This window comes from Vanessa atalanta, chromosome 9 (genome assembly GCF_905147765.1).
Source record: "Vanessa atalanta chromosome 9, ilVanAtal1.2, whole genome shotgun sequence".
In the NCBI taxonomy this organism is placed as follows: domain Eukaryota; kingdom Metazoa; phylum Arthropoda; class Insecta; order Lepidoptera; family Nymphalidae; genus Vanessa; species Vanessa atalanta.
Window position 1 is genome coordinate 5,464,985 of NC_061879.1, and position 27,977 is coordinate 5,492,961.

General features: G+C 31.2%; 1 protein-coding gene across 2 annotated transcripts in view; it reads left to right on the plus strand.

Moving 5' to 3' along the window:
- LOC125066561 overlaps window positions 1–27,950 on the plus strand; it is a 35,668-nt gene extending 7,718 nt beyond the window's left edge. Inside the window, exons 3-8 of one of the 2 annotated variants that reach the window (XM_047674688.1) lie at window positions 987–1,140; window positions 1,379–1,570; window positions 1,840–1,987; window positions 21,252–21,404; window positions 26,617–26,800; window positions 27,164–27,950. In XM_047674688.1, the coding sequence (XP_047530644.1) occupies window positions 987–1,140; window positions 1,379–1,570; window positions 1,840–1,987; window positions 21,252–21,404; window positions 26,617–26,800; window positions 27,164–27,444 (1,112 nt within the window). In that variant the 3' untranslated portion in view covers window positions 27,445–27,950. The remainder of the gene's footprint in view (window positions 1–986; window positions 1,141–1,378; window positions 1,571–1,839; window positions 1,988–21,251; window positions 21,405–26,616; window positions 26,801–27,163) is intronic. The other variant, XM_047674687.1, reaches the window with a different exon arrangement.
- The last annotated feature ends 27 nt before the right edge of the window (window positions 27,951–27,977 follow it).

Consider the following 27,977-nt stretch of genomic DNA (forward strand, 5'->3'; position numbering starts at 1 on the left):
CATAACCTCGACGACTATAACAAAGACGCGAAATCGATAGATTTAAGGGGTTTTGGATTTTTTGATGTAAAATCTTTAGCTAATCATTCTTACAAGCGGCATAATATAATATTACTTAGACAAAAAAAAGTCTATATTAAGATTTATCTACTCATCTCAGTTTATTTTTAATTTCAATTAAGATATAGACTTTAGAAATAGTATAGAATTTTCTAGGTACACAAAAATAATTATGTATACGTTCGAAACTCAATTATTTAAACGCGAGTTTTGATGAATTTCCTGTTCTTATATACTTTTTATATGCAACGATTACACAAATAGTGAACGACTACATTTCGGTAACATTTCTATTTTATCTTTTTTTTACTTTATCAAAATTACCATTATTCTAGATGAACATTTGATTCTGTAATTTGGAGATGCAGAGCTTATACATACGTGTATTACGAGTAGTTTCTGTACTCCATTTTTAGAATGAATATCTAATCATCAAGCTTAAATAGTTTTCCTCGTATACATTTTATCATATAATTTTATTTGTACTGTACTTAGAATTACAAGTAACATGTGGTGTCAATAAAAAGATAAAGATAGGATAGACAGATCAAATAGTCTATGCTTACACAATTTTATGACTTTAGATTAAAATATTCGTTTAAAAATATTATCGTGAAAGTATGTATGTGGAAAGGCTTTGTTTTTCGACATTTCTGAGAAATTAACATATACAAAAATGTCATGGAAGATTTTTTGAGCATACAGTTAAATAACCTTTAAACATTTGTGTCAATATAAATATATATTACTGGGCAATGAAGGGTTCTAAAGAGTCCTGACAAGAAAGCTCAATATGTCGCTTTTGTTTTAAATTAATCTTCTCAAGAACTACAATTTTAACTCATTAAGGCTTTTAAAATACATAAATCTTAATCGTTAAAATCTGAACGATGGATAAACCCTAAGACTCTTCTTTGTGGTTTCAGGAGACGCAGTATTCTCATCATTCGTCGTAGCACCGCTAGTGGTTAGTGTTTGGAGAGGAATATGGGGTATAATGGATTCATACCCTCATTTGTTTCCTCACGCTCAGATATTCGTCCTGGGAATCATAATACATACCTGCTTTGCTTTAGTTAGGTATTTTTATTAAATTAATAAATTTATGAACAGTTCTACGCCAGATTCTTATCTAAAACTAATAATTGTACCTAAAATTTTTCAAAACAACAAAAGATAAACATTACCAGGAATCACTCGAGATTTGCTTAATTGTTTGTCAACATCAAATACACAGATAGGGAATATGATTTAAATAAATATTTATATTTACTTAAATCTTCATCCAAGATAAATCTTTGTTCATTTTTTTTTTCAGATCATTCCTGTTATCACGTTCACGGGATGCATGGGGGGAAGGCAGAGCTGGAAGATGGCTTCGGGAGCGGTTCCTCAGCAAAGTGTACACTTATGTTTTCATCCTCTCGAATATAATGCACTGGAGAGGAGGCTTTGGACTTTTAGACATGTTCGTTACTCATATTATCCCTGAGGATGATAACTGCCATAGGTGAATATATACTATTAACTTAAATATAGCTTAGACTTAAGCTTTTATGATCTTTATGAAATGAAAATACATAATTTATAGTGTTACGCCATTTTTTAGCCAAAAAAGCAAAACAAAATTGATGGTTTTAGAAATAATATGCATATATTTATATTTGATGTATTTTCATTTTAAAATTAATCGACATAAAACTAAAAGAGCAACAGAGTATGGAAGACTTCAAGATTTGCCACACAATTTAAACTCGTACTATTTCTTTTTTCCCACAGACCAGTGTTAATTGGAGCCCTGACTCTACTGTTCTATCTGGTCACCATTTGCTTCCGCTCTTCCCGTAACATTTTAGCGTCACCATACTTTCTGGTCTCAGATGGGAAAGAGGCCACGTACATCTTCACTACACGATTCCAAAGTAAGGTAAGCTATCAACTAAATACATCATATTTATTAAATATAATTTGAAAAAATAAAGTACATAACTTCTTGTGTTTATTGTAAAGGATAAATCTAATTATACTATATAGGCCTATATACGACCAACACGTATATTATAATGACTATGTATTTACTTTAAGCATATTTTATTACGATCAAACCGAAGTAAACAACGTATATATTAGCAGCCTGTAAATTTCCCACAGCTGGGCTAAGGCCTCCTCTCCCTTTGAGGAGAAGGTTTTGGAGTATATTCCACCGAGCTGCTCCAATGCGGTTTGGTGGAATACACATGTGGCAGAATTTCGTTGAAATTAGACACATGCAGGTTTCCTCACGATGTTTTCCTTCACCGCCGAGCTCGAGAAGAATTATAAACACAAATTAAGCACATGAAAATTCATTGGTGCCTGCCTGAGCTTGAACCCGAAATTATCGGTTAAGATGCACGCGATCTAACCATTGGGCCATATCGGCTCTCAAAACACAACAACGTGTAATCACGTATACATTTAAAAAGGACGAGTTTATTCTCAATTTATTCGTTGTTCGTCATAAATAAATTAATATTGTTAAAGTCATATAGAATTACATAAACGGAAAAACTGTTGCTTATAATTTTAAAATGTCCATCTATTATACAAAAAATAATATTATAAAAAATATTAATAGATAATAAATGCGATTCTTTCGGGGTACCAATCAATATTTGGAAGCAAGAATTTTTAGTTAAATTTTATTTATATATTTTTTGAAAATATTCCATTCATTCTGTTATTATGAAAGAAAATCATTTAGAGAACTTAAAAAGCTCGGGTTGCGGCTCTCAACCTTCGCAACGGTCGCAACCTTCTTTGGGCGCAAATTCCTAAAATGTATATTCCTTAACGTAATTTACTGAATCATATATGATTTGAAAATGTATTTTGAATTTGCACAGTGGTATATGATTGTCGATTTAAAAGTGCTCTAAAGTAATGGTTGTTAAAATGTTGTAATACCTGTTAAAATGAATTTGGTCGAGATTTTATTTTATCTAGGAAACATAATACATACTTATTCATTATATAACCAATGTCAGGATCTCTGTAGAACGTTACTTTTAAATCTGTATACTCGTTTGAGCATAACCGATAAAACACTTAAATTTTTTCTTGATACATTTATCAGGAATATTAGTTTTCTTTATGGCTACAGCACAGTGGTATACAATTGGCGTGATTGTATCTTTGTCAATCAATAATTATGTTTAGAACAAACTATTATGTAATTTGACAATTTTTGTTCTGCTTCGTCGGTGAAAATTTGTGAAATGTAAATCTATCCGAAGAATCTTTTACATAATCTTGTATAAGGTACCGTTGCAAACTTGATATAGGGATTTGATATTTATAGCTGTTGTTTTTATTTTTGTTCCTTTTTATACCTCTTCTACGGTTCGTAATATCAAATCTAAAGGAATTTCCCGTCGGAAACCATTTTTTTTTTATTTTAACGGCTTCTTTCTATAATTGAAAATTACCCATGTCTCCCGACTGCCCGTCTCTCCCTTATTTTTTTAATTCACTAATGATTAGCGCTTTAAAACATAAAAACAAACTCTTTGGCTTTATTATATCAATATATATATGTGCCCACCCACATAGCACATATTATAATCTAAGTACTTATGAATATTTGCCAGGGTCAAGGAAAAAGTTCGAGCCTCGGCCAGCGAGGAAGTGGATATTTGAGACATGATTTGTCAGCGTATATTACGCACATTAGTGTGAGGGTCAACCGATTTACCACTATAGTTACATTAGAACTGAGACATTATTAATTTATGACTACTTAACTACTTCAAAGTCAAGACTACAAAGCAGGATGTTTACGGGATCAAATTAGTTAAAGGGACCCCTCGTTAAACTTAATTAATCGATCAATTCAAAGATATTTAACTTCACGCCAGCGTTCCTTATCTGTTGTGGCTTGGTCATCGTATGAGTATATGTGGATTTTCAGTAATGGCGCAATACATTGACCATATCTCCTTTAAAGAACAATATCCGAAACCGTATAGATGTTTGCCAAACTCGAAAAGTCTAATAACAAGTAAATTATAAGTAACATTTTATTGCAGCTTTATTATTAATAACAAACATTATTCTTAAATCTAATAACAATAATGTCATTTAGGTGGCCTTATGTTTTAAATAGGACTGAGGATATATTATACTGTTTTTAATATATTATAATGCGGTAATCGTTGCGCATTCAAGACGACAGTCTTAGAAGGATCCCGCTATAAAATTAAATATAATACTCAGTACATACCTGTTGCAACGGTAAGCCCCTTCTTAAGCGCAACAAGCGCCCGAAATATGAATATCATAAAGTTACATGAAAATCGTATTTTTTATAATAATGTATACATAATATATTCTAGGAAAAAACTTTTTGTGATAGCTTGTACGCGTACTTAAAAATGTATCAGAGTTCGTTCGAGAAACTGACAAGGGTTTCAATAAATTTCTAATTTCACTAACTTTTTAGCACTACTGAATGTTAAATGTTTTTATATTATAATCAATTATATTTATTGTACACGAATGAGGCAGAATCTGGAATTGTCATTTGCGCAGTAATCAGAACTCTAAATCATTTCCTTTGGACAAATAGCAACTATACTAACAACATTATCTCGCTATCTTAAGTAGAAATACAAACAAATACAGAGAAAGTCGTATGGAATCGACAGGGAGACGTCCCAGCAAACAATACGTCAGAGCGCGGGACGCGATGATAATGCAATTATATACAAGTAATCTGTAGTCGTACTAAACCCGTGGCTGTGCGCACTCGTAATTCAGACATGCGTGGAAGCACTGCCGGGCTCGCCGACACTCTCACGAGTGGTTCGCGTGCGCACACCGCACTCTTAGAGTTCGCAGACGTACTCTTCGCAAGTGTAGTCGTAGCACCCGCCGTCGTTACCTACTGGAAGTCGACATGGTCCCTCATGGATTTGTATGTTTTGACAGAGGATCCTGTAAGTAGCGCGGCGGTGTGCGCCGGGTTCGGTCTGTGCTTAGATTTGCTTTTCTGCGTGTTCCAAGCGCAGTTGGGCAAGTACTTACGGCCCGATAGGAGCAGATTGACTTATTATGTCCTGTCGCGGATTTACACATGTGTGGCGGGTATCGCGTGTGTTGGTGGTTGGAGGGGCGTTTGGAATCTCCTGAATGAGTGTACCGGAGATAGCGCGAGGACTCTGTTGTCAACGACGGTGGCCGCTACGCTGTCACTTGCGGCGTTAAGAACCTTAAGGAACATATGCGCGGCGCCCTTCGCAGTCGCGGTTGATTCTCCCCAAGATTATTTTGACATACCGACTATGTTCAGGACGGTTTGTATATCTATTATAATAAATACTAATTTTAATGGTATCCTACCCTTCATTCTCTTTCCTTCATTCATTTAATGACATTGTACATTAAAATTCATTTAAACAATAAAATAATAATTCGTTTGTTTCGTTTGACAAAATGAGAAAAAAACTTTCTCATATCAAACCAAACCCATGAAATGTTTGCACATTGCTTGTAACTAAGCAAAAGCTTTGATAAGATATATCACACGATTATATAAACCTTAAATTATAAAAAGAAAACGTACGAGTTAAAATACGATGTCAGTCAGACTGTACCGAATATCAAATAAACTACGATACCTAAAACATATTAACCAGTAGTATTGGTTATAATATTTATATTAAAATTAATTATAATAAGGCCCCGTTATTTATATTTTAACAAATCCAATTAAATCTCCACGTTCTATGGCGTGTGAGTACATTAGCCGATTTTTGTATTTAATAAGTATGCTTGATGAATGATGACTACGGATTTCTCGGTAGCACCCCGGAATTTCGAAGTTAACAGTGCATATACTCCTGTGACTCGAAAAACACTCTTACCTATCTGTCTCCGGTGGAGTCGGATTACCATCTTAACAAATAATGAGACCACACTCGCGCACTATAAAATTTATTTTGCCGGTGGCGAGTATCCCTTTAGAATAATCAAAATTTATCAAGCGAAAAACATAACGATTATTTAAGTTTTTTTCGTTCTAAAGCCCTACCGACCGATAGTTTGCTTAAGTTCCCATTCTATATTTCTGGGTTCCACTCATGAATATAACAACGCTATGCGGCTCGTTTCGTCTCCACTTATCTATAGTAGTAACTTTCGCTTGAAACATACACAAATTGAAAAATTGACAGAATAAATTCTTACAGCTACAGACATAACTGTTACAACTGAATTATATGTAGAGATATGATTATATTTTTTATAATGAATTAATAAATTATTATTATTATTGCTTAGGTGATAAAAATACGATTCAATTATTTTTACAGTACTATTTTATTTTTAGATTACAATAACACTTTTCAGTATGCTTTTCACAGTTATTATGGGCTTAACGTAAGTTTTGATGATCAGATCAGATGAGCAAATAGTCTACTTGATGGTAAGTGGTCACCATAGCCCATAGACAATGGCGGTGTAAGAAATATTAACCTTTCCATACATCGCCATTGTGCCACCAATCTCGGGAACTAAGATGTAAGTCCCTTGTGCCTGTAGTTACACTGGCTTACTAACTCTTCAAGCCGGAATATAATAATACTGATTACTGCTGTTTGGCGGCAGAATATCAGATGGGCTTGCACAAAGCTCTACCCAAACAAATAACTATTTTCCTTCTACAATAAGGACTTGACCAAACCATTTACAATCTAGAACTCCGGACTCCTTCAAAATATATTTTATCAAAGTAGTTGATAAGGAGTTCATAAGGAGTTGCGTTACAATTTTTTACAAATTTCAAATAATAAAGCGTCAGTTTTGCAATGGTTAAAACTTCCCTTTGAATAGCATAAACTTTACTATTAATTGAAGGGAAAGAAATATCAATATCAATATTTCCTTTAAATCACGCTTGAATTTTATAATATTATAAGGAGATAGTATTACGGCATTACTCACAAGGGTTGCTTTACAATTATTTATGTGACATCCGTTTTTTTGCGCAAAAGTTTTGTGTATATTGTATATAAGTTCACCGAGAACGGCATTCATTGAACCTCGCTACGGTGAACATATTATTATTATTCTAATAGAAACGCACACATACATGACGTATTATTTATTTATGATGTATTATTTATGTTTGATAATTTAAATTTACGTACTCGTTTTTACTTAGTTTGAAAATTTTGAAAGATAAAATTATTCACATCAAATTATTACTAAATTATTTACTACACAAGACAATTCGTGACAAGCTTTTATATCATTGTGTTCAAGTGTGTTATATGCAAAATGAAATTATAAATTAACAGTAAAAGTTTTAGTGTAAAAGTTCATTTTTTTAGATCATTTAAATAAAGCTTGTTTTTAAAAAGATTGTTTACATCTAATTTATTTTTTACTTTTTAGTAATGGAATTCGCATTCGTATTCTCAGTAAGTCCTTTCATCTGATATCCATATTATATGCAAGCACTAAAAACTTACTCCACCTTATTAGTGGAGTAAGTGACTTCACTTTATTTTTTGACTTATTCTCAGTAAGTCCATTCATTTAATATCCATATTGTAGGTATTAATTAGCCGGTAAGAGCCGAGATGGCCCAGTGGTTAGAACGCGTGCATCTTAACCGATGATTTCGGGTTCAAACCCAGGCAGGCACCACTGAATTTTCATGTGCTTCATTTGTGTTTATAATTCATCTCGTGCTCGGCGGTGAAGGAAAACATCGTGAGGAAACCTGCATGTGTCTAATTTCAACGAAATTCTGCCACATGTGTATTCCGCCAACTCGCATTGGAGCAGCGTGGTGGAATATGCTCCAAACCTTCTCCTCAAAGGGAGAGGAGGCCTTTATCCCAGCAGTGGGACATTTACGGGCTGCTAATGCTAAAAAAAAAAAAAAGGTATTAATTTAAAAAAAAATATCCGCCATCTTGGGTGTTCCGCCATACAGTATTTAAAATAACGTCACACAGTTGACCATGCATTGTCATCCAAACTGAACGTGAATACAAAATTTCAGCTCAATTGGTTAAAGATATGTGCTTCTAATATAAATTGATTTCACCCGTACATACTTACATTGCAAGTTATATAAAAGCTTGTAAAAAGGAGTCTCGTATTATTACTGATATTTGTAGAGCAAAAAAAGGATCGATTTAGTTACCTCAGTTTTAGTATGAACCTCAACACAAAAAAAGTAAGCACAAATACACTATTTTTTTAAATATTGTATATATTATTTTGTAAAATAATTATTTACTAATATTATATATGCGAATGTTTGAATCGATGGATATTTGTTAGATATGAATGAAATTAGACACAGAGATAAGATATAGTCTGTAATAGCACATAGATTTTTATCCTAAAAAAAAATACTTTTTACAATTACATTTACCTGGTGGTAGGGCTTTGTGAAAACCAGTCTGGGTAGGTACTACCCACTCATCAGATATTCTACTGCCAAACAACAGTGCACAGTACTGTTGTGTACCGGTTTGAAGTGTGAGTGAGCCAGTGTAATTACAGGTACAAGGGACATAACATCTTAGTTCGCAAGGTTGGTGGCGCATTGGCGATATAAGGAATCTTTAATATTTCTTACAGCGTCATTGTTTATGGGTGGTGGTCACCACTTACCATCAGGTGGCCCATAAGCTCGTCCATCAAACTATTCCATAAAAAAAAATTACCTAACTTCTGCATATCTTTCTCAAGTCATATAATTCGCACTATCAGATCTCATGTAAAGACAAGCTTTTAATTCTACACACTCTAACTATAGTCGAAATATGTGGCTTGGCCATTTCGCTACATTCACATAGCCGTAGTAAGTACTGAAACGGCCAAGCCCGAGAGTTTTGTTTATCTGATATAATCCAAACCCAAGTTAAGGGTTAAAAAAAACGACGAATCGCTTCGAGAAAATGTAGGTAGTGCCCTTGCACTTCCCTTGACTCGTCTTGGCGGGTACACTACCAAGCCAAATTTTGGATCGTCAATATTACTACTGTACTATCATTTCAGAAAACAGCCTCTAGCGACAAGAAATCATAAGAAACGCGACATTCTTATTTATTTTTACGGCATTATTACCTTATTTATAATTACGAAGAAAAAGAAGGAAAATGTTGTCAGGACGTCTTCCTGTTTCGGTTGTAATTTTGCCATTTGTGAACTAAACTCTCCATCAGAGCAAACGATGACTTAGCAGCAGGAAGTTAACGAACTTATACTTGATTGCTTCAAGCAAACAACAGATTCGAACTCAAAATCTCAATCAGATCTAGAGTTAGAGTTTATTTGCAAGATAGTAAGAGTTCGCTATTTATAGAGATATTACGATATGATAATAATAATAAATGCAAGGATTTCTATAAATTATATTATGATTGTACATCGCTCTGTCGCTATGTCAGTCCTCGCTTTAATCGATAGCGCTATGGAAGTGTTGTTTTTTTAGTAATTTTTACTATTAATAAAAATGTATATTATTAATATACATTTTTTTTATAAAAGTGACCCGTAATGTGAAAAATGGAGAGTTACAGTGCAGACTAAAATATGCGTAGCAAAATTTATTAGTGAAACGTAATTCAAATTAAAATATTTTGATAATTAATAATAACAACTTATGTATTTTCGACATGACGGTACAATAACGAGATAAAAGAAACTCAGTACCAACATTCTTAAATGTTACAACGATTCTATATAAATCAGATTTTTTTTTTTTAATTGCACGACATGATGTAATTGCAAATTCCATGCATTTTTATAAAATACTTATCTTGATTTTATTTTCATATAAATTATAATATTGAACTGATCATCAATTATCTTAAAATATTATTGCGCCTAGATTTATTTATGTTTTATGTCAAGATTAGATTATCTCTTAAAATATTAATCTGGAAATGTCATGTTTTTATATAAACACAATAACATATCAACTGTATCAGCGTAATAAACACACAGAATTAAAAAAGATCATACGCACGCAAACCCGGTAGCAAATCGTGATTTTATTTTATCTAGGAAACATAATAACTTTGTGAACGCTAACATTATTATCTTTTTTCGCCCATTGGTATGACAGAACTTTTATAGAACTTTACTTTTAAATCTATATACTTGTATGTAAGGTCTATTCTAATCGAAAAAGGAATAAAGATAAACAAACCTTAGATTTACGTATGCCACGCTATCTACTAAGTTTAGCTGTATTGTGTACTACTAACACTTATTGACTAATATATCTTTATTTATATTACAATACTGTTCCACTAAACTTTTAATATCCACTTAAATTATACTTTAAAAGTTCCTATATTTCCCAGTTTCGTCGACGATTAAAACAACATATCGAATATCAAGTTTAATAAAGATCTAAACCAATTATAAAGTTACAATTCGATTTCAAAGATTGGTAATTTGACTTTTGTCCTCATGTGGTTGGAATAGACTATATGAATATTTTACTTCGTCGACAGGGTTGATTATCACCACTTATATTATATTATATTCTAATGCCAAACAAATACAATACAAAGTTTTGATGTGTTCCGTTTTGAAGGGTTAGTGAGCCCTTACCAATATCTGGCCCAGGCCACCTTTTTTTTTTCTCGCTGGAAAAACTCGTTACCCGATCCCCCACGTGATGTGAAGTGGAGGGTATGTGGAACTCGCCGGTGCCCTGGACGCCGAGTACGCCCCGGAACAATGGAATACTAAAAAACCAGCGGTACCCTCTCCGTCTTTCGGCGGGCGCCACGGGATCGCTTTCGCATGCTACCGTACGCCCTGACGGGCCCAGGCCACTTACCCTATGACATAAAAATATACAATAAAATTGAGTCATGATAAACTATGTAACTATGTAAAGGCAATCATTAAAGACTTACCTTTTTATATATTATGCCACAAAAATAAATAAATGTAGAAGGTAAAACCATCTTCTTATATATTAATAGCGTAAGTCGATTTTGGTCTCAGTATTTATGGGACGATAGCTGCACATAAAAATCGGTTATGGTCTCATTTTAATGTACTCCAACCGTAAATGTGCAGAAAAATAAAGAGGATTCTTGATTGCTATTTACTTAATTGTTATAATTTAACAAATAACTAAATATACGGAGTGGAAGTAAGTTACGGACTGGTTTGAGAACGGTTGTATAAAGAAAAAAACAAATGAAAAGTGCGAATCTACTACGACATTCGTTGTTCTTAGTTGTGTTTTAATAAAAAAAACATTTAATAACTTTAAATAATGTGTGATCAGTGGTGAAGGTGTTTGAACACAACGAGAGTTTGAGAAAATACTTACTGGTTTCGAGATTAACACGTTTATCGCGAAACAAGTATTAATAGGTATTGTTTTGTCACTGCAGACGTTAAAAATTTAATATGAAAAAAAAGAAGTAGTAGTTCTTTCAGTAGTTTCATAGAAATGGGAATGTTTAATGGGACTGCCCGCAGTCACATCTCCTCTTCTTTCTGTTAATGTTGACAAGCTGATAAGACAAACTGTACTGATAAAGATAAAAGCCATAAAAGCTGTCGAAACTCCACTGGAACAAGCAAAAACGACGAAAGTCTGCTGACAATTGAGATGCAATCAAACAACCACCCAAGAGCATATTCTATGACGGTCCCGGAAGTTCTGGAAAATCCTTTGTGTGAAAAATGACATCAACCTTCTTACAGGATCGGGTGATACGTGTCTGGCTGTTGTGTGGACTGGTATCGCGTGCTTTTTCCTTGTTTCCGGTTCACACACAGTTCGCAACCGATTCTATTTTCCATTGAACTTGGCTGATGAGTCATCGTCTGACATCACATATACCAGTGTCGATAGTAACATGTTCAGGGCATATAAACTGATCATATGGAACGAAGCGCCAATGGCATCAGCATCCTTTCTAATTGCAGCTGATCGATATGCGTTTTATTACCGTCGCTAATCATGTGCCATTTGGTGGAAAAGTCGTCTTAATTGAAGCTGATTTTCGTCAGGTTCTTCCCGTGGTGGCTCTCAAAGGCTTCCACAGGACTTCCATCTCAGAACCTACAATTGAAAATTGGTTCAATTGCCATACTGCTTCGCAACTTGATCGTGATGCCTGATGGACGAACCCGATTGCAAGTTGTCTGGATGAGAGATTACCGTCTTGTTCTTGAAGTACTGGCTCAGCTACAGGCGAACGAGTGTTTTTGCTCCGCATCTATCTCGCACGTTCAAACACAACGATCTCTTTATTTCTGAAGCGTTACCAAGTCCCATTCGAGTTTGCATTTGCCACGTCGATTAACAAGAGCTAAGGACAAAATTTGGACAAAGTCGGCCTTTATTTTATCAAGCTATCTCTTTTCACATGGCCAACTATACATTGCAATGTTTCGAGTCCGTTCTCAAAAACTTACTACACTTAAGATATAAATTGATAATAACTCGCAGCATGGTGTCATTAAAGATTCACCAGAATCCATTCACCAGAAACGCAATTATGTTATAATAGGAACAATTCTCACAGCATTGCGTTGACCTGACCATTTATTAAAAAGAAAATACTTTTCAAATTACAATGTTATAGTTGTAAATTGTGAAGGTTTGTTCTAAACAAAATTAAAGTTAATTGGTATCGACAAACTACAATTCTAACTGAATTACTCGACGTTAAAAATTTAGTTTAAATAATGTTTCATAATTATGACGCCAAATGTAGATGAGCACAATCTATATATATACATAATTGCAGTTTACAATGAAATGAAATCAAAACAAAATCTGTTTTAGGTTTCAAAATTCCTTTAAAATCTGTTTAATAAATGCGGAGTTTCGCGGGCGACCCACTAGTTTATGTTTAATTACTAACAATAAAACGTATCTATGTTTAAATGATTATTAAATGACTTCACTTTAGGCTTAAAATTATTCATTTATATATTTATTTTATAGGCAAGGTGATATTTAAATTAAAAAAAAAAAACTTTTTTTTTTATCCGCCTTTAGGTAACTATAATAAATGTATAATATATCGATCCAATAATATTATTATACCTATATACATTTCCACTAATTATCCTGAAATACAAAAATGTGTACAAACGCAAAGATATATTTTATATCTGTAAAAATATTTCGTCTTTATTTATATATTTCTTTATTATAAATAATTTATATAGAATTGTATAATTATAATGAAATCCCATATTCAAAAGATCATAGAAACATAGAAATAGCGGCTTAATAAAGTGTAACCGTTCAATCCTCGTTCCTTGGTCTATTGTCGCATCCAATATTGGCATATATAGAACCTTGACATATATAATGACGTGACAATATAACCCCGTTTAACCGGGGTCGGGTTATCCAGAGTGCGGTTTAACCGTGCGCCTCTGGCGCCTCCCATAAATTCGAACGGTGAGCAAGCCTCAGTTCGACCGACTACTTACATCTTAGGAAAATGAGTTATAATGTAGAAAAAAACCAAAGAAGAAGGCAAAAACAAACTAAAATAACTAATTATATTTAAAAAAAAAAACGAAAGAGCTTTATATGTTACGTGTATTATGTAGAATTTGTTAACTTTATATGATTATTGGATTGGTTTAGTATGTAATTAAAATAAAAAGTCATGATGCTTTATTCAGTTTAACCATGGTTTCCGTCACCCGGGGACTGGGGTTGTACTGCAATGTCGCAAATAGATAATTAGTACACAAGTAGTTTATCTGAGAAATTTTTCCCGATAAAAAAATGACCGTATTGACACTTTTAATTTAATGTTTCTGATCTTTTGTCATAAAATACGGATATGAATTTATATATTAACTGTATTGCGAACAAATTTAACTATAAGTAACTAGTCGCTCAGTCTACTTGTCTAATATATCTTATCTAAAAAATAATATATGGTTCATGTTTACAGATAGATCGATAGATATATTATATAGTCATGCAAATTATTTAAATAAATGAAGAAATTTTTCAAATAAAATAATAACTTAGTTCATATTTCTTTTCGAATATTATGACTATTAATTTAATTTAAATTAATAATACCGACAAAAATCAACTAAATTGCACACAAAGTAGTAAGTTTAACTAATGTAAAAATTATAATTACGATCCATAATAATATCTCCTAAATAAAAACCGTGAAAAATATATAATTCTTATGAACATTATGACAGGAACACGATTGGATTAATTTATTTACTATTAATACAGATATTTTAATACAAAAGTTTTTGAAATTCCATTCCGTCAAATATCGTATTTTTTAAATATAATAGACAACTAGTTTATTGCGTTTGATAAAAGATATCGCCCGCTCTTATTTTGATCAAAGATGCGCTACATCAAATTAATGCCATAAATCATTGATTTGATTTTGGTGGGGATCAGATAACAAAATTCCTTTACAATCAGTTTTTCTGCAATTTTTTCAGTATCGTTTCACACAACGCCAAAAGCAGGCTAGTAGCTAATACCTCACAGTGAGAAAATTATAATTTGTTTAAGAATTATTTTTGCTAGTCACAAAAAAGAAAACGAAAAATATATCTTATAAAGGTATGAAATAATAATCTCAGCTGTGTATATTTATGGAATTCATTTACCACTTCGTCCTTGAATATAATAATAAGAAAATGAAATTTGGTGCACGCTTGACTCTCGGGGAATTAACACACATTCCCTGACATCGACCACACCTAGAAGCTATTGAATACTTAAAAGCAATACTGCTAGAAATAATACTCCACTAAACGTAAAAACAGCGACAATTTTGTGACAGACAATTGTCCCCGCGCAAAAATGCTAGAAAACAGCATCATTGATATGCAGTCGCTCACTGAGCCCAGAGCCGAAGCTATCTTGGAGATTGTCGATATCCTGTTTACAATACTCGTCGCTGGACCCCTCGTTATAATATATTGGAAGGCGACATGGGTACTGATTGATATCTATATATACCCTGAAGATAGTCTATTGAGTGCCTCTTGCTCTGCCGCTTTCGGCATCATGTTCGGCCTGACGCTTTGTGCACTGCAAACACCATTGAACAAAATTTTAACCCCTGATCTAGGAAGAATTAAATATTTTTTCTTTTCAAGATTATATACGATATTCGCTGGAGTAGTGAATGTTGCCGCTTGCAGAGGAGTGTGGAATCTTCATGAGATCTTTATCCAAGACACGGTGGGAGTGTTAATATCAACGATAGTGGCCACATTGTGTATAGGGTTAATGAGAAGTCTGAGAAATCTCGACTCTGCGCCTTTATCTTTGACAGTGGATTCAGATGAAGATTATTTTGAATCTCCAACATTTTATAGAACGGTATGTTTGAAACTTATTTTATTCATTTTTTTATCATCACTTAACAATATTTAATCATGATATTAAAAAAATGGTTATACTAATTATCACAATTGTATTATTTTATAACAACAGTCAGTTAAATGTTTCACTGTTGGCCAAATGCATCAATTTTTCTCAAGGAGAAGGCATTATCATCGAAAAAATATAAAAAACCAATACAAATTGACTATAATAAAGAAGAAATTTCTATTTAATACATTTATTTTATAATAATACTCTTTTTTTAAATAATTCCTAAACAAGTTTTCATAATGTTGTGTAATATTGTAAACAGGAGATCTGTGACGCAAGTAGAAGAAATTGGATGAGTTGACAAATTTAATTATTAATCTATTAATATATTTAGGTATAACTACTTATTTATAAACTAACCATTTCTTCGCCTGCATTCGTTTCTGACAAAACTCTTTGCAGCGCAAAAAGCAGGACATCATTTTAAACTATATAAGAATACCAGCTGAACCTGCGGCTTTACCCGCGTGAAAATAGCGTGACCTTAGGGGTGGAGTTACGTAAAACCCGTTCTTAGTTGCTACACACACTATAGGAAATCTACCTGCCAAATTTCAAGTTTGTAGGTGTTAGTTAAAGCAACACGTGAACAATAAATATTATTATCAATGATTAACCAAAGAACGTACAATGCGGCGTACATTACAAATAAACTCTAGAACAAACGATCGCGATGCAAACAAAAAATAACAATAAAACTAGCTTCTTATGTATTTACTGCAAAGAACTTAGTGGTTAGTTATTTATAAATAAACCTAAAATTATCAAAAATAGTAGGTAGTTTCATACAGAAATATACTCACAGCAAGCACAAGTTACTAGTCAAAACTAAATTTTGTTTGTTACAATAGTGCGTCATACAAGTACTGGAATACAGTACCTATACTACTACATATTACTAGGTATAAGTGTTTATTCTTGTTTCTTGTAATTAGAAAGGAATACTTAAAAAAACAATAAATACATCGACTTATCTAATCGTATTTTGAAAAAACGAAATGTTTTATTAGAAAAAATAACATCGGAAGATTAAAAAAAAAAATCTCAATTGAGAGCTTATATGTTTAACGTATACAAACTACATTCCATGGATACGGTAGGCGGTATATATATAAATTTCTATATACTTTTGTCTCAAAATAAAGTTTATAAAATTAATGATTTTAATAATATATACATATTTATGTTACATACAGGTGTCCCAGAAATCAACGCACGTCGGCTACTATAACCATTTTAGAATCCAGACTAAATGCGCCATCTTTAATAGCAACTTGCGAAAAGAGCGTTGTACATTTTTTTACAAGACCGTCACATAAAGATGGATGATGTAATCTTTTTTTGCGTAATGGTTGCGCAATAAAATGAAGTTTTTTTTAAAACTAAGGCATTTTTGTATCGATTTTAGATTACAATTTATAAAATGGTTATTCAGGAATCCGTTACACAAAAAGAATCAAAACATGGTCAAGATTAATGGTCACAGGATTTCGATTTCTTGATTTTTTTTAAAACGCTAATATTTAAATTATTTATAAATATTTTTTGGTCTATCGCCAATTGCCGGCTTGACGTTGATTTCTGGGACACCCTGTATGTAACATCAATATGTATATATTATTATTTTGCTTTTAATGCTGAAGAAAGATTTCAAATTACGAAATGTAAGTATTATCGTAATCTAATAATGTAATCAAAGTTAATTTACCGATTTATTTACTGAAAATTATCTAGCACAATAATTATAAAAAATATATTAATTACACTATAAAAAACAAAACTTTTTATCATTTAAGATATTGCACATTGCACATTTTTTGACCGTGTATTGTAGATGTAAAGAGTGCGCATAATATAATGTTAAGTATAAGTACATTATATTGTTACAACTTTTTTAGCTAGACAATTTTTTTTTTATCTGTCGTTAATTACTGATAGATAAAGAATCTTTCAAATACTAAAATAAGCTGCCTCGTTTATTATTATTTATCTGTAAGGTATTGTTTGAGCCAATTTAATAATCGTTTTTGTGTGTGCAGTATAGGGAAGGCTTATGTTCAATAAGGCTTTCTGTATAAGTTGAAAACTATCACGTACAATGATACCATTTTGCTATGCGTAAACAAAAAATATATTTGAGTCATTTTTCGAGACAAAAATATTATAAAATTTAAAACTAAAAATAATTTTAAAATTTTGATGAAGTTTAATAGAATCAGCTTAAAGCGTCGGTAAATAGTTACATTTGATTTATATTGATTTTTCTATTTTTCGGTACTCGTTACAGGAATAATTAAAAAAGGTTAATATCAAATTTCATTTTCTCCAAAAACAAAAAAAAAACAAATAAATATCTATAACACCTCCTGTTTTTTTATATTATAAGATTTTTTAAAAGCTTTCAGTCACAAGATATTTTTATTAACATTGGAATATTACGTACCACAATACTAATAAGTCTAAGGTTTCCGCGCGGCAAATTTTTCGGTAACAACCAATCAAACAAAGTCAAAGTCAAATGTGTACCTCTTAATATACTACTTGTTTCACAGGAATGTTACTGGAATTGATATATAATTATGTCTTTGATATTGTAGTTCATTATCTAGTTGTTTTGATAGTATTCGAATGTTTCCATTGCTTTGTCTAAATCCAGATTGTTTGACAAATATGAGCACATGATGACCTTTGTAATTACACATCAATACATGGATTTACTGATAAGGGTCGGGAAATTACCTACGATTATATTAATCGCCACGCCAAATTCGAAACGTAATCTTTTCCGCCACTTTTATTAAATCACGATTTACTACAGGAAATATCATAATCGTTCATTATAAATATCCAGGAATATTTTGTTATTGTGACTTAAATAGATAGTGGTTACGTCTGATATAATTTTGTAGACATAGTTTTATTTTTATATTCGGATCTTCAAAATATCTTTGTTCTACATATATGGTGCTTTATTGGTGGTGATTTAAATATTTTGATTCTTCTACATTATTGAAAGGATTAAAAATTTGGCAATCTGATTTTGCTGACGAAGAATTTACATCAAAATAATTGGCACCCGTAGTTAAAATGCACCCGCAAAAATGTTTGATGTTTTACAGTATTGATTATTAATTTGTCCTAAAATCACATCGTACATCTCCTTATCATAGATAAAAACAACATATTTATAAATTTAATACAAGATATAAATCAAAACGTCAATAATTATAGTTGGTATAAGAAATGTGACGTATTTTAAAATAACTGTAACATATATTTTTGAAAAGGATATGACGTCATTTACCATATATACGATAACCCATTAAGATGAATATATTTTATTTCCAAAGGAAAAACATACGAAATTAATCTACTTTATTAACATCACCTTATGACCTCTCTCAGTCTCGATTAAATATTATGTCATCTAAATTATTTGTCAGTGCTTGCCTCGGTAACTAGACCAATGATCAGCCTATACAGCCTTAAAACCCAAGATACGAAACCCGATTAAAGTCAATAAAAAGTTAGTAGATTTGAATGTTAGACTGGAAGTTGGCAATTTTTACGCTCTAACAATACGTGTATAGTCGTAAGTAGTTAAGCTTTTTCTGCTGGTGTCAGAATTGACATCGCAACAGATTATGAGAATGAGGTAATAGGAAGTGCATCTGAATTTGCACACACTCTTGAGAATGGCGGTTAATTCAGCAGGACATAATCTATCTGTATGAGTAATTGTATAAAAATTATTTGACTATAAAAATAATATAATCATATAATAAACATCAATCACTGTAATATTGCTTCCGCTTATCTGTGTATAAGCCAGATTGTTGAAAATACAACACCTCTTCAGATTCGTGTATTCGCTATCTGTGGTTCAAACGAAAATCGAAGATTATGTGTTATCTGTCTGTAATGATAAGCACTTTCGGAATGATATAATACAAATCAATAGGTACTGATTAGGGTGTTTTATTATTTATTATGTCATTACTTAATGTGAAAAAACAATAGATATGTGAAGTCAAAAGAAATATAAAAATATACACTTTTTTTAAACATATAAACATATTAAAATGCTCTTTTTAAATATATTATAACACGTTTTAAAATTATAATATCTATATTAGTTGATTTCTCAATTTTGTGTAAATATTGATAAGATGAACATGATTAATAACATGAACTAAAAATAAAAAACATTGCTCAGTGAACAATACAACTTATCTATACACGTGCCAACGTATACAGGACTACCCTTTCGTTTATGTAACAATTAAATATTGATTAATAATAACAATCGCACAGAGATGCTAATGTAAGACGGCTGTTTTGGAAAATTGCCAGCTAACCCAAAACCAAGGCTTTCTTTTATTTTTCAATAACATCTTACCCTACCGTATCTCGAATACGGATAGTCTAGACTATAAGATATTTTCTTGATATATATAATTAAAGCGTCCGTGTGTTCGCAATTCATCTCCTCTCACAGGGCATGACATATATAAAAAAATATATTGACACTCATGTAATTATCTACAAGGTTCTATACTCGTATAGCTCGTATAGCCTTACTCGTAGTTTTCTGGGCATAGTATGCTTTTATTTATTTTTTAATTAAAAATAATAATAATAAAATGAGGTTCCTTTCTGATAATCCGAAAATTTGGCTTAGCAGCAAAAAAAGCTCAAATTAGATGTGAAACTGCTACAAGCTGCTACTGCTATTCCCAGAATAGAAACAGATTCAAATGTTTTTATTGCCTTAGAAATACTGAAATAATCTACATAGAAGGTTTTAAAGTAACCTTACTCAAGTGGCTCCGGACGGTAACGATGTCATTTATTGGCTTAAGATTGTTATAACCACGTTATAACCGTTATAAGTTATCTCTATAATGAGTGGAAACGCGTTAAAATTTTATATGGGTACAGAAAATTATTTATAAATAGTAAAAACATTTACTTTTGTTAAAAAACGAAATAAGAAACGAAATTTTTAACTCGAATCAAATCAAATCAAAATATTTTTATTTTAAAGAACTTTTACAAATACTTTGAATTGAATTCCTTAATTATTTACACCGTTAAGAATACGGAAACTACTGAAAAGAACCGGATAAAACTTAGTTAAAAAGTAAAGATAATTTATCTTTCAAAATATAATTGTATTCTTTTCTTACAACTACTTATTTTATATTTATTTATCAGATGTAGTATGCCTTACTATTGAAATAATATATAATATCAAATTGAATAGAATACTACTTTTTATATAGGTAGGCGGACCGGCATGTGAGCCACCTGATGTTAAGGGTCACCACCGCCCATAGACATGAACACTGGTAGAAATATTAACCATCCCTTACTTCGCCAATGCGCCACCAACCTATGTCCCTTGTGCCTGTAGTTACACAGGCTTAGAGGCAGTTCAAGTAACTGGTTTAACTGTTTCATATTATACCCTTAGCTCAAATAAACAGTTACAGTACATATTGATACAAAATGGAAATGTATTTACGAATACTCCGAATTAATGGTACCCTCTATTAATATCTATTAAAATATCTTAAGACCAAAGCAAGTTTATTTACCACTGATATCACGGACAAGTTTATTTTTTCATGTTTTTATTATAAATTACTTAAATAATTCTTGAAATAGTGTATTATTTTATGATAATTTAATAAAAATACTGAAATAAATAAGATGAGACTTAAATTATAGAATAATATATCAATTGTTGTTACAGAGTAGCAGAGAAACTGCACTTTACATTCTGGACTGCGTGTTCTCGGTGACGGTGGTGGGCTCACTCGTAGTTTTTGTGTGGCGAGGTTCTTGGGCACTGCTGGACATCTTCCTCTACCCTGACGACCAGGTCAAGTCGTTCTGGACATCACTTGTGAGTAACTTGCAAATATATACATTTCGATACATTATTATACTCATTATATATGTATTTAATTCATTATAATTTTATATGACTATTTAAAATTAACATTATTATAGGTAAATTGTTAGAATGAAAAGAAACGCTGTTAAACTAAACTAATTTTTAAATATATAAAATTCTGAGTTTACATAAAAACTGCAACCAGATCAGATTTAGCTTCAAAATCTCTTGACACAATTTCTGATAGGTTCATTAATAATTTTGCTTATCAGCTAATATTATTAGCGGCAAAAATTGACAAAAGTTTAAGGTATACAAATATTTTCATCATAATTCCCTTTCGAACCGATAGATATTATCTAATGCTAAGATCATGTTATTTTTCCGCATATAGGTCATACGTCGTCATTGAGTCAGTGACCACTTACGTGCAGCAATTGGATCTTCCTCCCAACCGTTCCCCGATGTACTACCATCGCGATAATAACTTTGTAACTTTGAATATATAAGGTCAATAGTGTTTTCAATGGTGACTGCGGTTTACTTGTTTATTTTCCTAATATTTTGGTTGAATGTGAAGCAATAACGGCGTATACTTATAGTGACAAGCATTCCTCAAACAGTTTTGCTTATGAAATTTAGCTAAATAGAATATTATTTAATCTCCCCATGTTGTACATAATTAGGTCCATCAATTGTAAGTTCGATTTATTAACGTCCAATTTCTCGAAATTTGACTATCAGTTGTGATCTCGCAGAATATGCGCTTCACCTTCTTAATTTTAATATAGCCTATGACTTTCTTATTTACCTTAACAAATTTAAAATAACGGAACATGAAATTTTTCAAATAAATTTCTTAGTGTGTCTACGTTGTAACTGACAAGCTGCCTTCGAATTTCAAATACTTTGGTAAAATACTTTAAGCATAGCTTAATAGGAATTTTTAATTAATAATTAGGAAATTGCCATTAATTACAAAAAATAATTTATTTAATATAAGAATTTCGTAAAATTGATTTTAATTATTTTATTTTAATTAAAATAAATCACAACTACGTGAACTTTAATCTGCCACTCAAACGTTCCTACTTCAAAAAATAGTTACAGAAATCTTTTTTTATAAGTGAGTATGCAGATAAATATTAATATTCAGTCAACGCTCAATCTGAAATTTAAAAAAAGTTACAAAATTTTAAATCTTACTAAAAACTAGATGGAAATCATTTACCCCCTTAGTCAATGTTTATAATACTTAGTACGAAAAACGAATTAAATAATATACTAATATAATACCCATCCAATCGAATATAATATGTATCGTATCCATTTATACTTGTTATCCAAAGAAATGTCAGATAAATATTCTGATAGACTAAATAAGGTTATACCTAAGTATAAGAGGCATTTTACATGAGATAGGAAGCTATACCGAGAAATTATTAATAGACATATAAACTGTACTGTTAAAAAACCTCGCTGTGAAATGATAGTGACTAGTATCACGTTCAATACCAAGCCGTGACATTGACGCTAAGTGGGATGAACGAGTCGGACAGAAATACACCGCCTCATTAGTAAGCCTGCGTAATAGGGTAAATACACTAGACCTTATTAGTGTGGATTCTGAACTCAACGAGATAATCTCACATTATTTTTAGATTTATGATCTCACTTTTAGGACTTCGGACCTTCTTTAAAAAAACTCTTACGTTTATGACTTGGTGTTTTGGCAAAGTTTTAGTATGGATGGGACATAAAAGATAATTTTCTATAATATACGGAATCAAAGATTTGCGAGTCCAATTTACTGCAAATTTAATGAAATAAATCATTGCTATCTTAATAAAATGAAATATTTATTGTTCTTATATACATCCGTAGAATTAAAAATTCTCAACTAAAAGAAAATATATATATATATACAGTATATATATATATACTGTAGTATATATACAGTATTAAAAATAATTACAAATTTAGTTGGTGATATACTCGTAGCTGAGAAACTTATACTTTTTATAAAATAATTATATTTTTGCGTTAAAATTATAAGAATGTTTGTAGACTAATCAATTATGTACAAAAAATTGTAAATTGAAAAATAATTGAATATTATAACGAGTTATTAATTTATTAAACAATTTTCATATAATTATTCCGAGACATTTGTCAATGTAACGCTTATGTTATTATATGATTCGTAACAAAAGATAATATAATAAAATATTATAGAAGTCGATCATATTATCAACAATGCATCTATGTAAAAGATCAAAATCGCAAAAAATCATTTTATAAATGACGCCGCTTTGTTGTCGTCACTGGCTTTGTTTTGTACAGCCGTAAAGATAACTGTTAGCTTTGATTTGTCAGCATTTACCTGTCATAATATACAGCGTGTTTCTTTTTCTGTGTATATCTTAGGTATTTTTTAAGCAACAAATCACTTTAATAAAAATATATATTTTGTTAATTTAATATTTTTTAAAGATATCTTATAGGTGCATGACAAAAAAAATTGCTACGTTGCATTTTTTTTATTAAAATTTAAGTTAGTTTTGTTCATCTGTAGATTAAAAATAAAGTTTATGAGCTCACGACTTCAAAAGCATGTGAAGCACTGGAATATTATTTATTTTAAGCATATAATCGATTATAGCGTAAAGTTATATCTTAAAGTTATAGACGGATCAATATGACGTAAACATTACTCATTTCAAATCGATAAGGTACAAGGATAAATGATACAAACGTGCATACATACAGATAATATATCTTGATATTTATATTATACATACGAACTTATACTGACATTATAAACAGACGAATTTACATAGGACGTTTATTTCTCACACGGCATTCATAAAAATATTTTTTCCTTTTTGTAATTATAAAATTAGTTTAAATTAATTTATAAAACTAACGTTCTTTTCTATAGACATATACACATAGATTATAATTCTTATATTGTATAATGACGAACAAATGGTCTATCTGATGGCAAGTGGTGACACTCCTTTATATGAATAATTTCACCTCTTATCCCAAAGACTTAATGTGACTTAATGTGATATCATAAATAACCGATTGAGATTTATGCGTAATTTAAAATTTTCTTTTTCGATGTGTTCTTCTCGTTCTTTTTCCAAACATTTTTCATGCATTCTAGGCAAGACTTTGCAATGGTTAGAATATAATAGGTAGAAATTATTAATTTTCATGAATAACATATCTACTTAAAACGATTTCATTTTAAACAAGCACAAAAGGTGGAGATACCCTAAATAACTATTATTTGTTATTTATAAAGTTCAACGAACTGTACATTTGTGATTGCATTTTATTGATAATATTATTATTTATCCGTGGTAATTCTTCCGATACAATTATTATTAGTTACGAATTATGATTCAGCATTCATTGAAATATTTAACCGTTCAACCTCGCATCTATAACTGAACTTTACTATTAAACTGAAGCATTTATAGGCAATGGTAGAAGTGAGATCGGAACAGAATCGGTAACGTATCGTAACCATTATAAGTTAGTAGGATTGTTCCCCAGAAATATTACTTTGTTTTTATTAAATCTTTTAAAAATTAAATTTTAATCGACGTCCGTCTCCATCCAAAAAATACACATTTCTTATATTTATAAGATTTGTCGGTATGAAATGAAAAACACTTTACCTATTGCGTTCTGAAACTATGTATAATCACTGAACAAACAATTCTCGTAGCACCATCTACGTTGTGCCGGAATGATTACAGTACGTATTTCCACCTGATTACAAAGAGTGTATTAACCTAGTTAACCACACGTATGTTATCATGTTATGCTATATTATGAATTATTTTAAGTGACTATTTGAAAACAATAATTAATTATTTTCATTTCATAAACACATAATTTTTGTTCCTTAATCTAAATGTGAGACATTGTAAGTTTTTGCAAATTTACGTTTTCACATTGCTAATTACGTAAAAACTTTTTGTATTACTGGCCTTAGTTATGACTATTTGTTTCAATTAAATATTGGATGGAAACGAACAACTTATTAAATTTTAATCAACAGTACTTAAATATCTTGTAATCTATAAATAATATCTGCCCGGTTGTTTCCATTGCTCATCAAATAAAACATAATAAAATTTATTTACAAACTATTGTCACTAAGCCAGTGCTATTAAAGTTTTAAGATATTATTGCTCAGTATTCATCCGTATGCCGGATAGCAAATAATGATAAGGGTTTAATTAGTTTACCAAAGAATTATTCGAGGCGCCGCTTCATAGTGTCGTCGATGTTTATGTTTTATATATGTAATAATGTTATAAAAATCTTTGCGGCTGTATGTCGGTTGCCTCGAGACTTATATTTGATTAAAAGATAACACCATTCGTACGTATTTTTATTTTATTTTTAATCTGTTTGAATAATATATTAAACTAAATAATTCATAAAATTATATAATATATGTAATAAAATTTTACCCCATCTTAAAACCCATTTTGTTCAGATTTAATAAATTTACATAGGTATATTATAGTAATTTCGATATATAGTGTAATATTAGTATCGACCGTAAGCAAATTTCTGTTTTTCACATTTTTATGACCGTCAAAATGCTACCACGGGTTCGGAAAGAATAATCTCAGACAGTCGGAAGACAACAAACACAAAACACGCCACTAATAATTAAGTATAGTTTTAAAAATAATTGTTGTAATTGCAACCTAATATAAGTTGCAATTACAAAAAAACTAACTATTTTATAAATAACCCCTCCGAGACCGACCGTTTTCTTAATATCTAATGATTTGAAATTAGTTATTTTTAACATTGACAATGTTGAATTCAAAGCAGACATTACATTCTTTGACAAGTTTCTTTAGTAAGGATTGACGACGGTCGAAAAAGAAATGACTGATGTGGTAGTCGAAATTGGAATGTCAGCTTTTCAAAATCAGTTGCAATATCCCGACTGAAGTGTTTATTCTGTTATCAATAAGATGAACAAATATCTTCTAACTAGCTTCACCTACGACTTTACCCGCGTCAACAACGCGTCACCCCAATTTTATCCTTTAGAGAAAAAAATAATCTACCCTTCAATCAGTTGAATAGTAGTGTAGAAACAACCAACAATTTTGGTAAACTTTTATCTTGAATCTTTTTAAAGTTTTATTCTAGGTATGTTATTATTAATCTTCAACAGGTGGTGGGATACGCGATAGTTGTGGTGACGTTCGCTACCCAAGTGCCCATGCGATGGGCAGTGGGGAAACTGCAAGGCGCGCCTAGGTTGCTGGTTGCTGATCTTTATCATCTGGTGTCGTTTTTGGCGACAGTTAATGTGTGGCGAGCCGTTTGGGGCCTGATGGATGTATATTTCTTCCCAGGTGATTAGTTTTACACTTCTATAATATTTATGTTTAAAATTATACATTAATACACTTTTAACGTTTATCGGTGACAATTATATATTGAACTTTGTAAATAAACAAATATAGTTTTGCTTTTTTCTTCCTTCGATAATTTTTCTTAATTATAATAATAATTTGGGTATCGAAAGTTTATCAATATTGAATATTCCATCAAGATCATTTAATTGCTAATAAAATTTGAAAAGATAATGCATATAACTATTTAACAATAATATTGGAATTTCTATTTAGAACAACATTAATCTCTGTATCTGTAATGTAGACACACTCACTAGCACTAAGATTATTAATATAAATGACACTTTCATTTACCCATAGATACGCCCAAGCTAAGCAACTGGTGCTCACACATCATCAGCCTGTCATTGTTGATTCTTCTCAACTGCTCGAACTCTATCCTAGTGAGAGGAGTCTACATCGACGCTGAGGAGCCCGCAGGTGACTGTGTCGTATTCCCGTGCCACTACCTCAGGTTATTCTTCCACAAGGAGAGAACCAAGAAGAGACAAAAAGGGTCTCTTACAGCAGCGCCTACTTCTGCTACCAAAAAAATAGAAGAAGCCAGCGTGCCTTTACAAACTCCAGAGGAGAAAGTTTAATATTCTCCATTACCAGAAGGATATTTTCCGAATTGCATTTTTGACTACACTGTACATAATGTTTTATTTATCGATTAACAATCCTGTACTATAAATAAAAACGTTACCTATGTATATATATAGACATGAGTATTAAAAACGTTCACTTAAGTGACAAATAAAACATAATTGAATCTTAACTAAGTATGAAAATGTTTTTAAAGAAAAGTTATATTTATATAGAATATTTTTCTTCGTACATATTTTTAAAAACAAATAATGCTAGTAATGTACTTGTAATTTTTCCGCCAGTGAGTCGTTGTGGTTTTATAACGCTACCTTTCTATTCCTTACTAATAGCTTTATTATGAACTTTGATATTTATTTTATTTTATTTTAAATAACATAATTTTTTTTTATATATCATGAAATAACTGTTAACTAGCTAAAAGTTCTTATTTTGCTATTGTTTCTTGTTAGGTTAGGTTAGTTAAATTAAAAAAAAAAAATTCTCCAAAACCATTAAATTAAAAAAATAAATTAAAATTAGGATG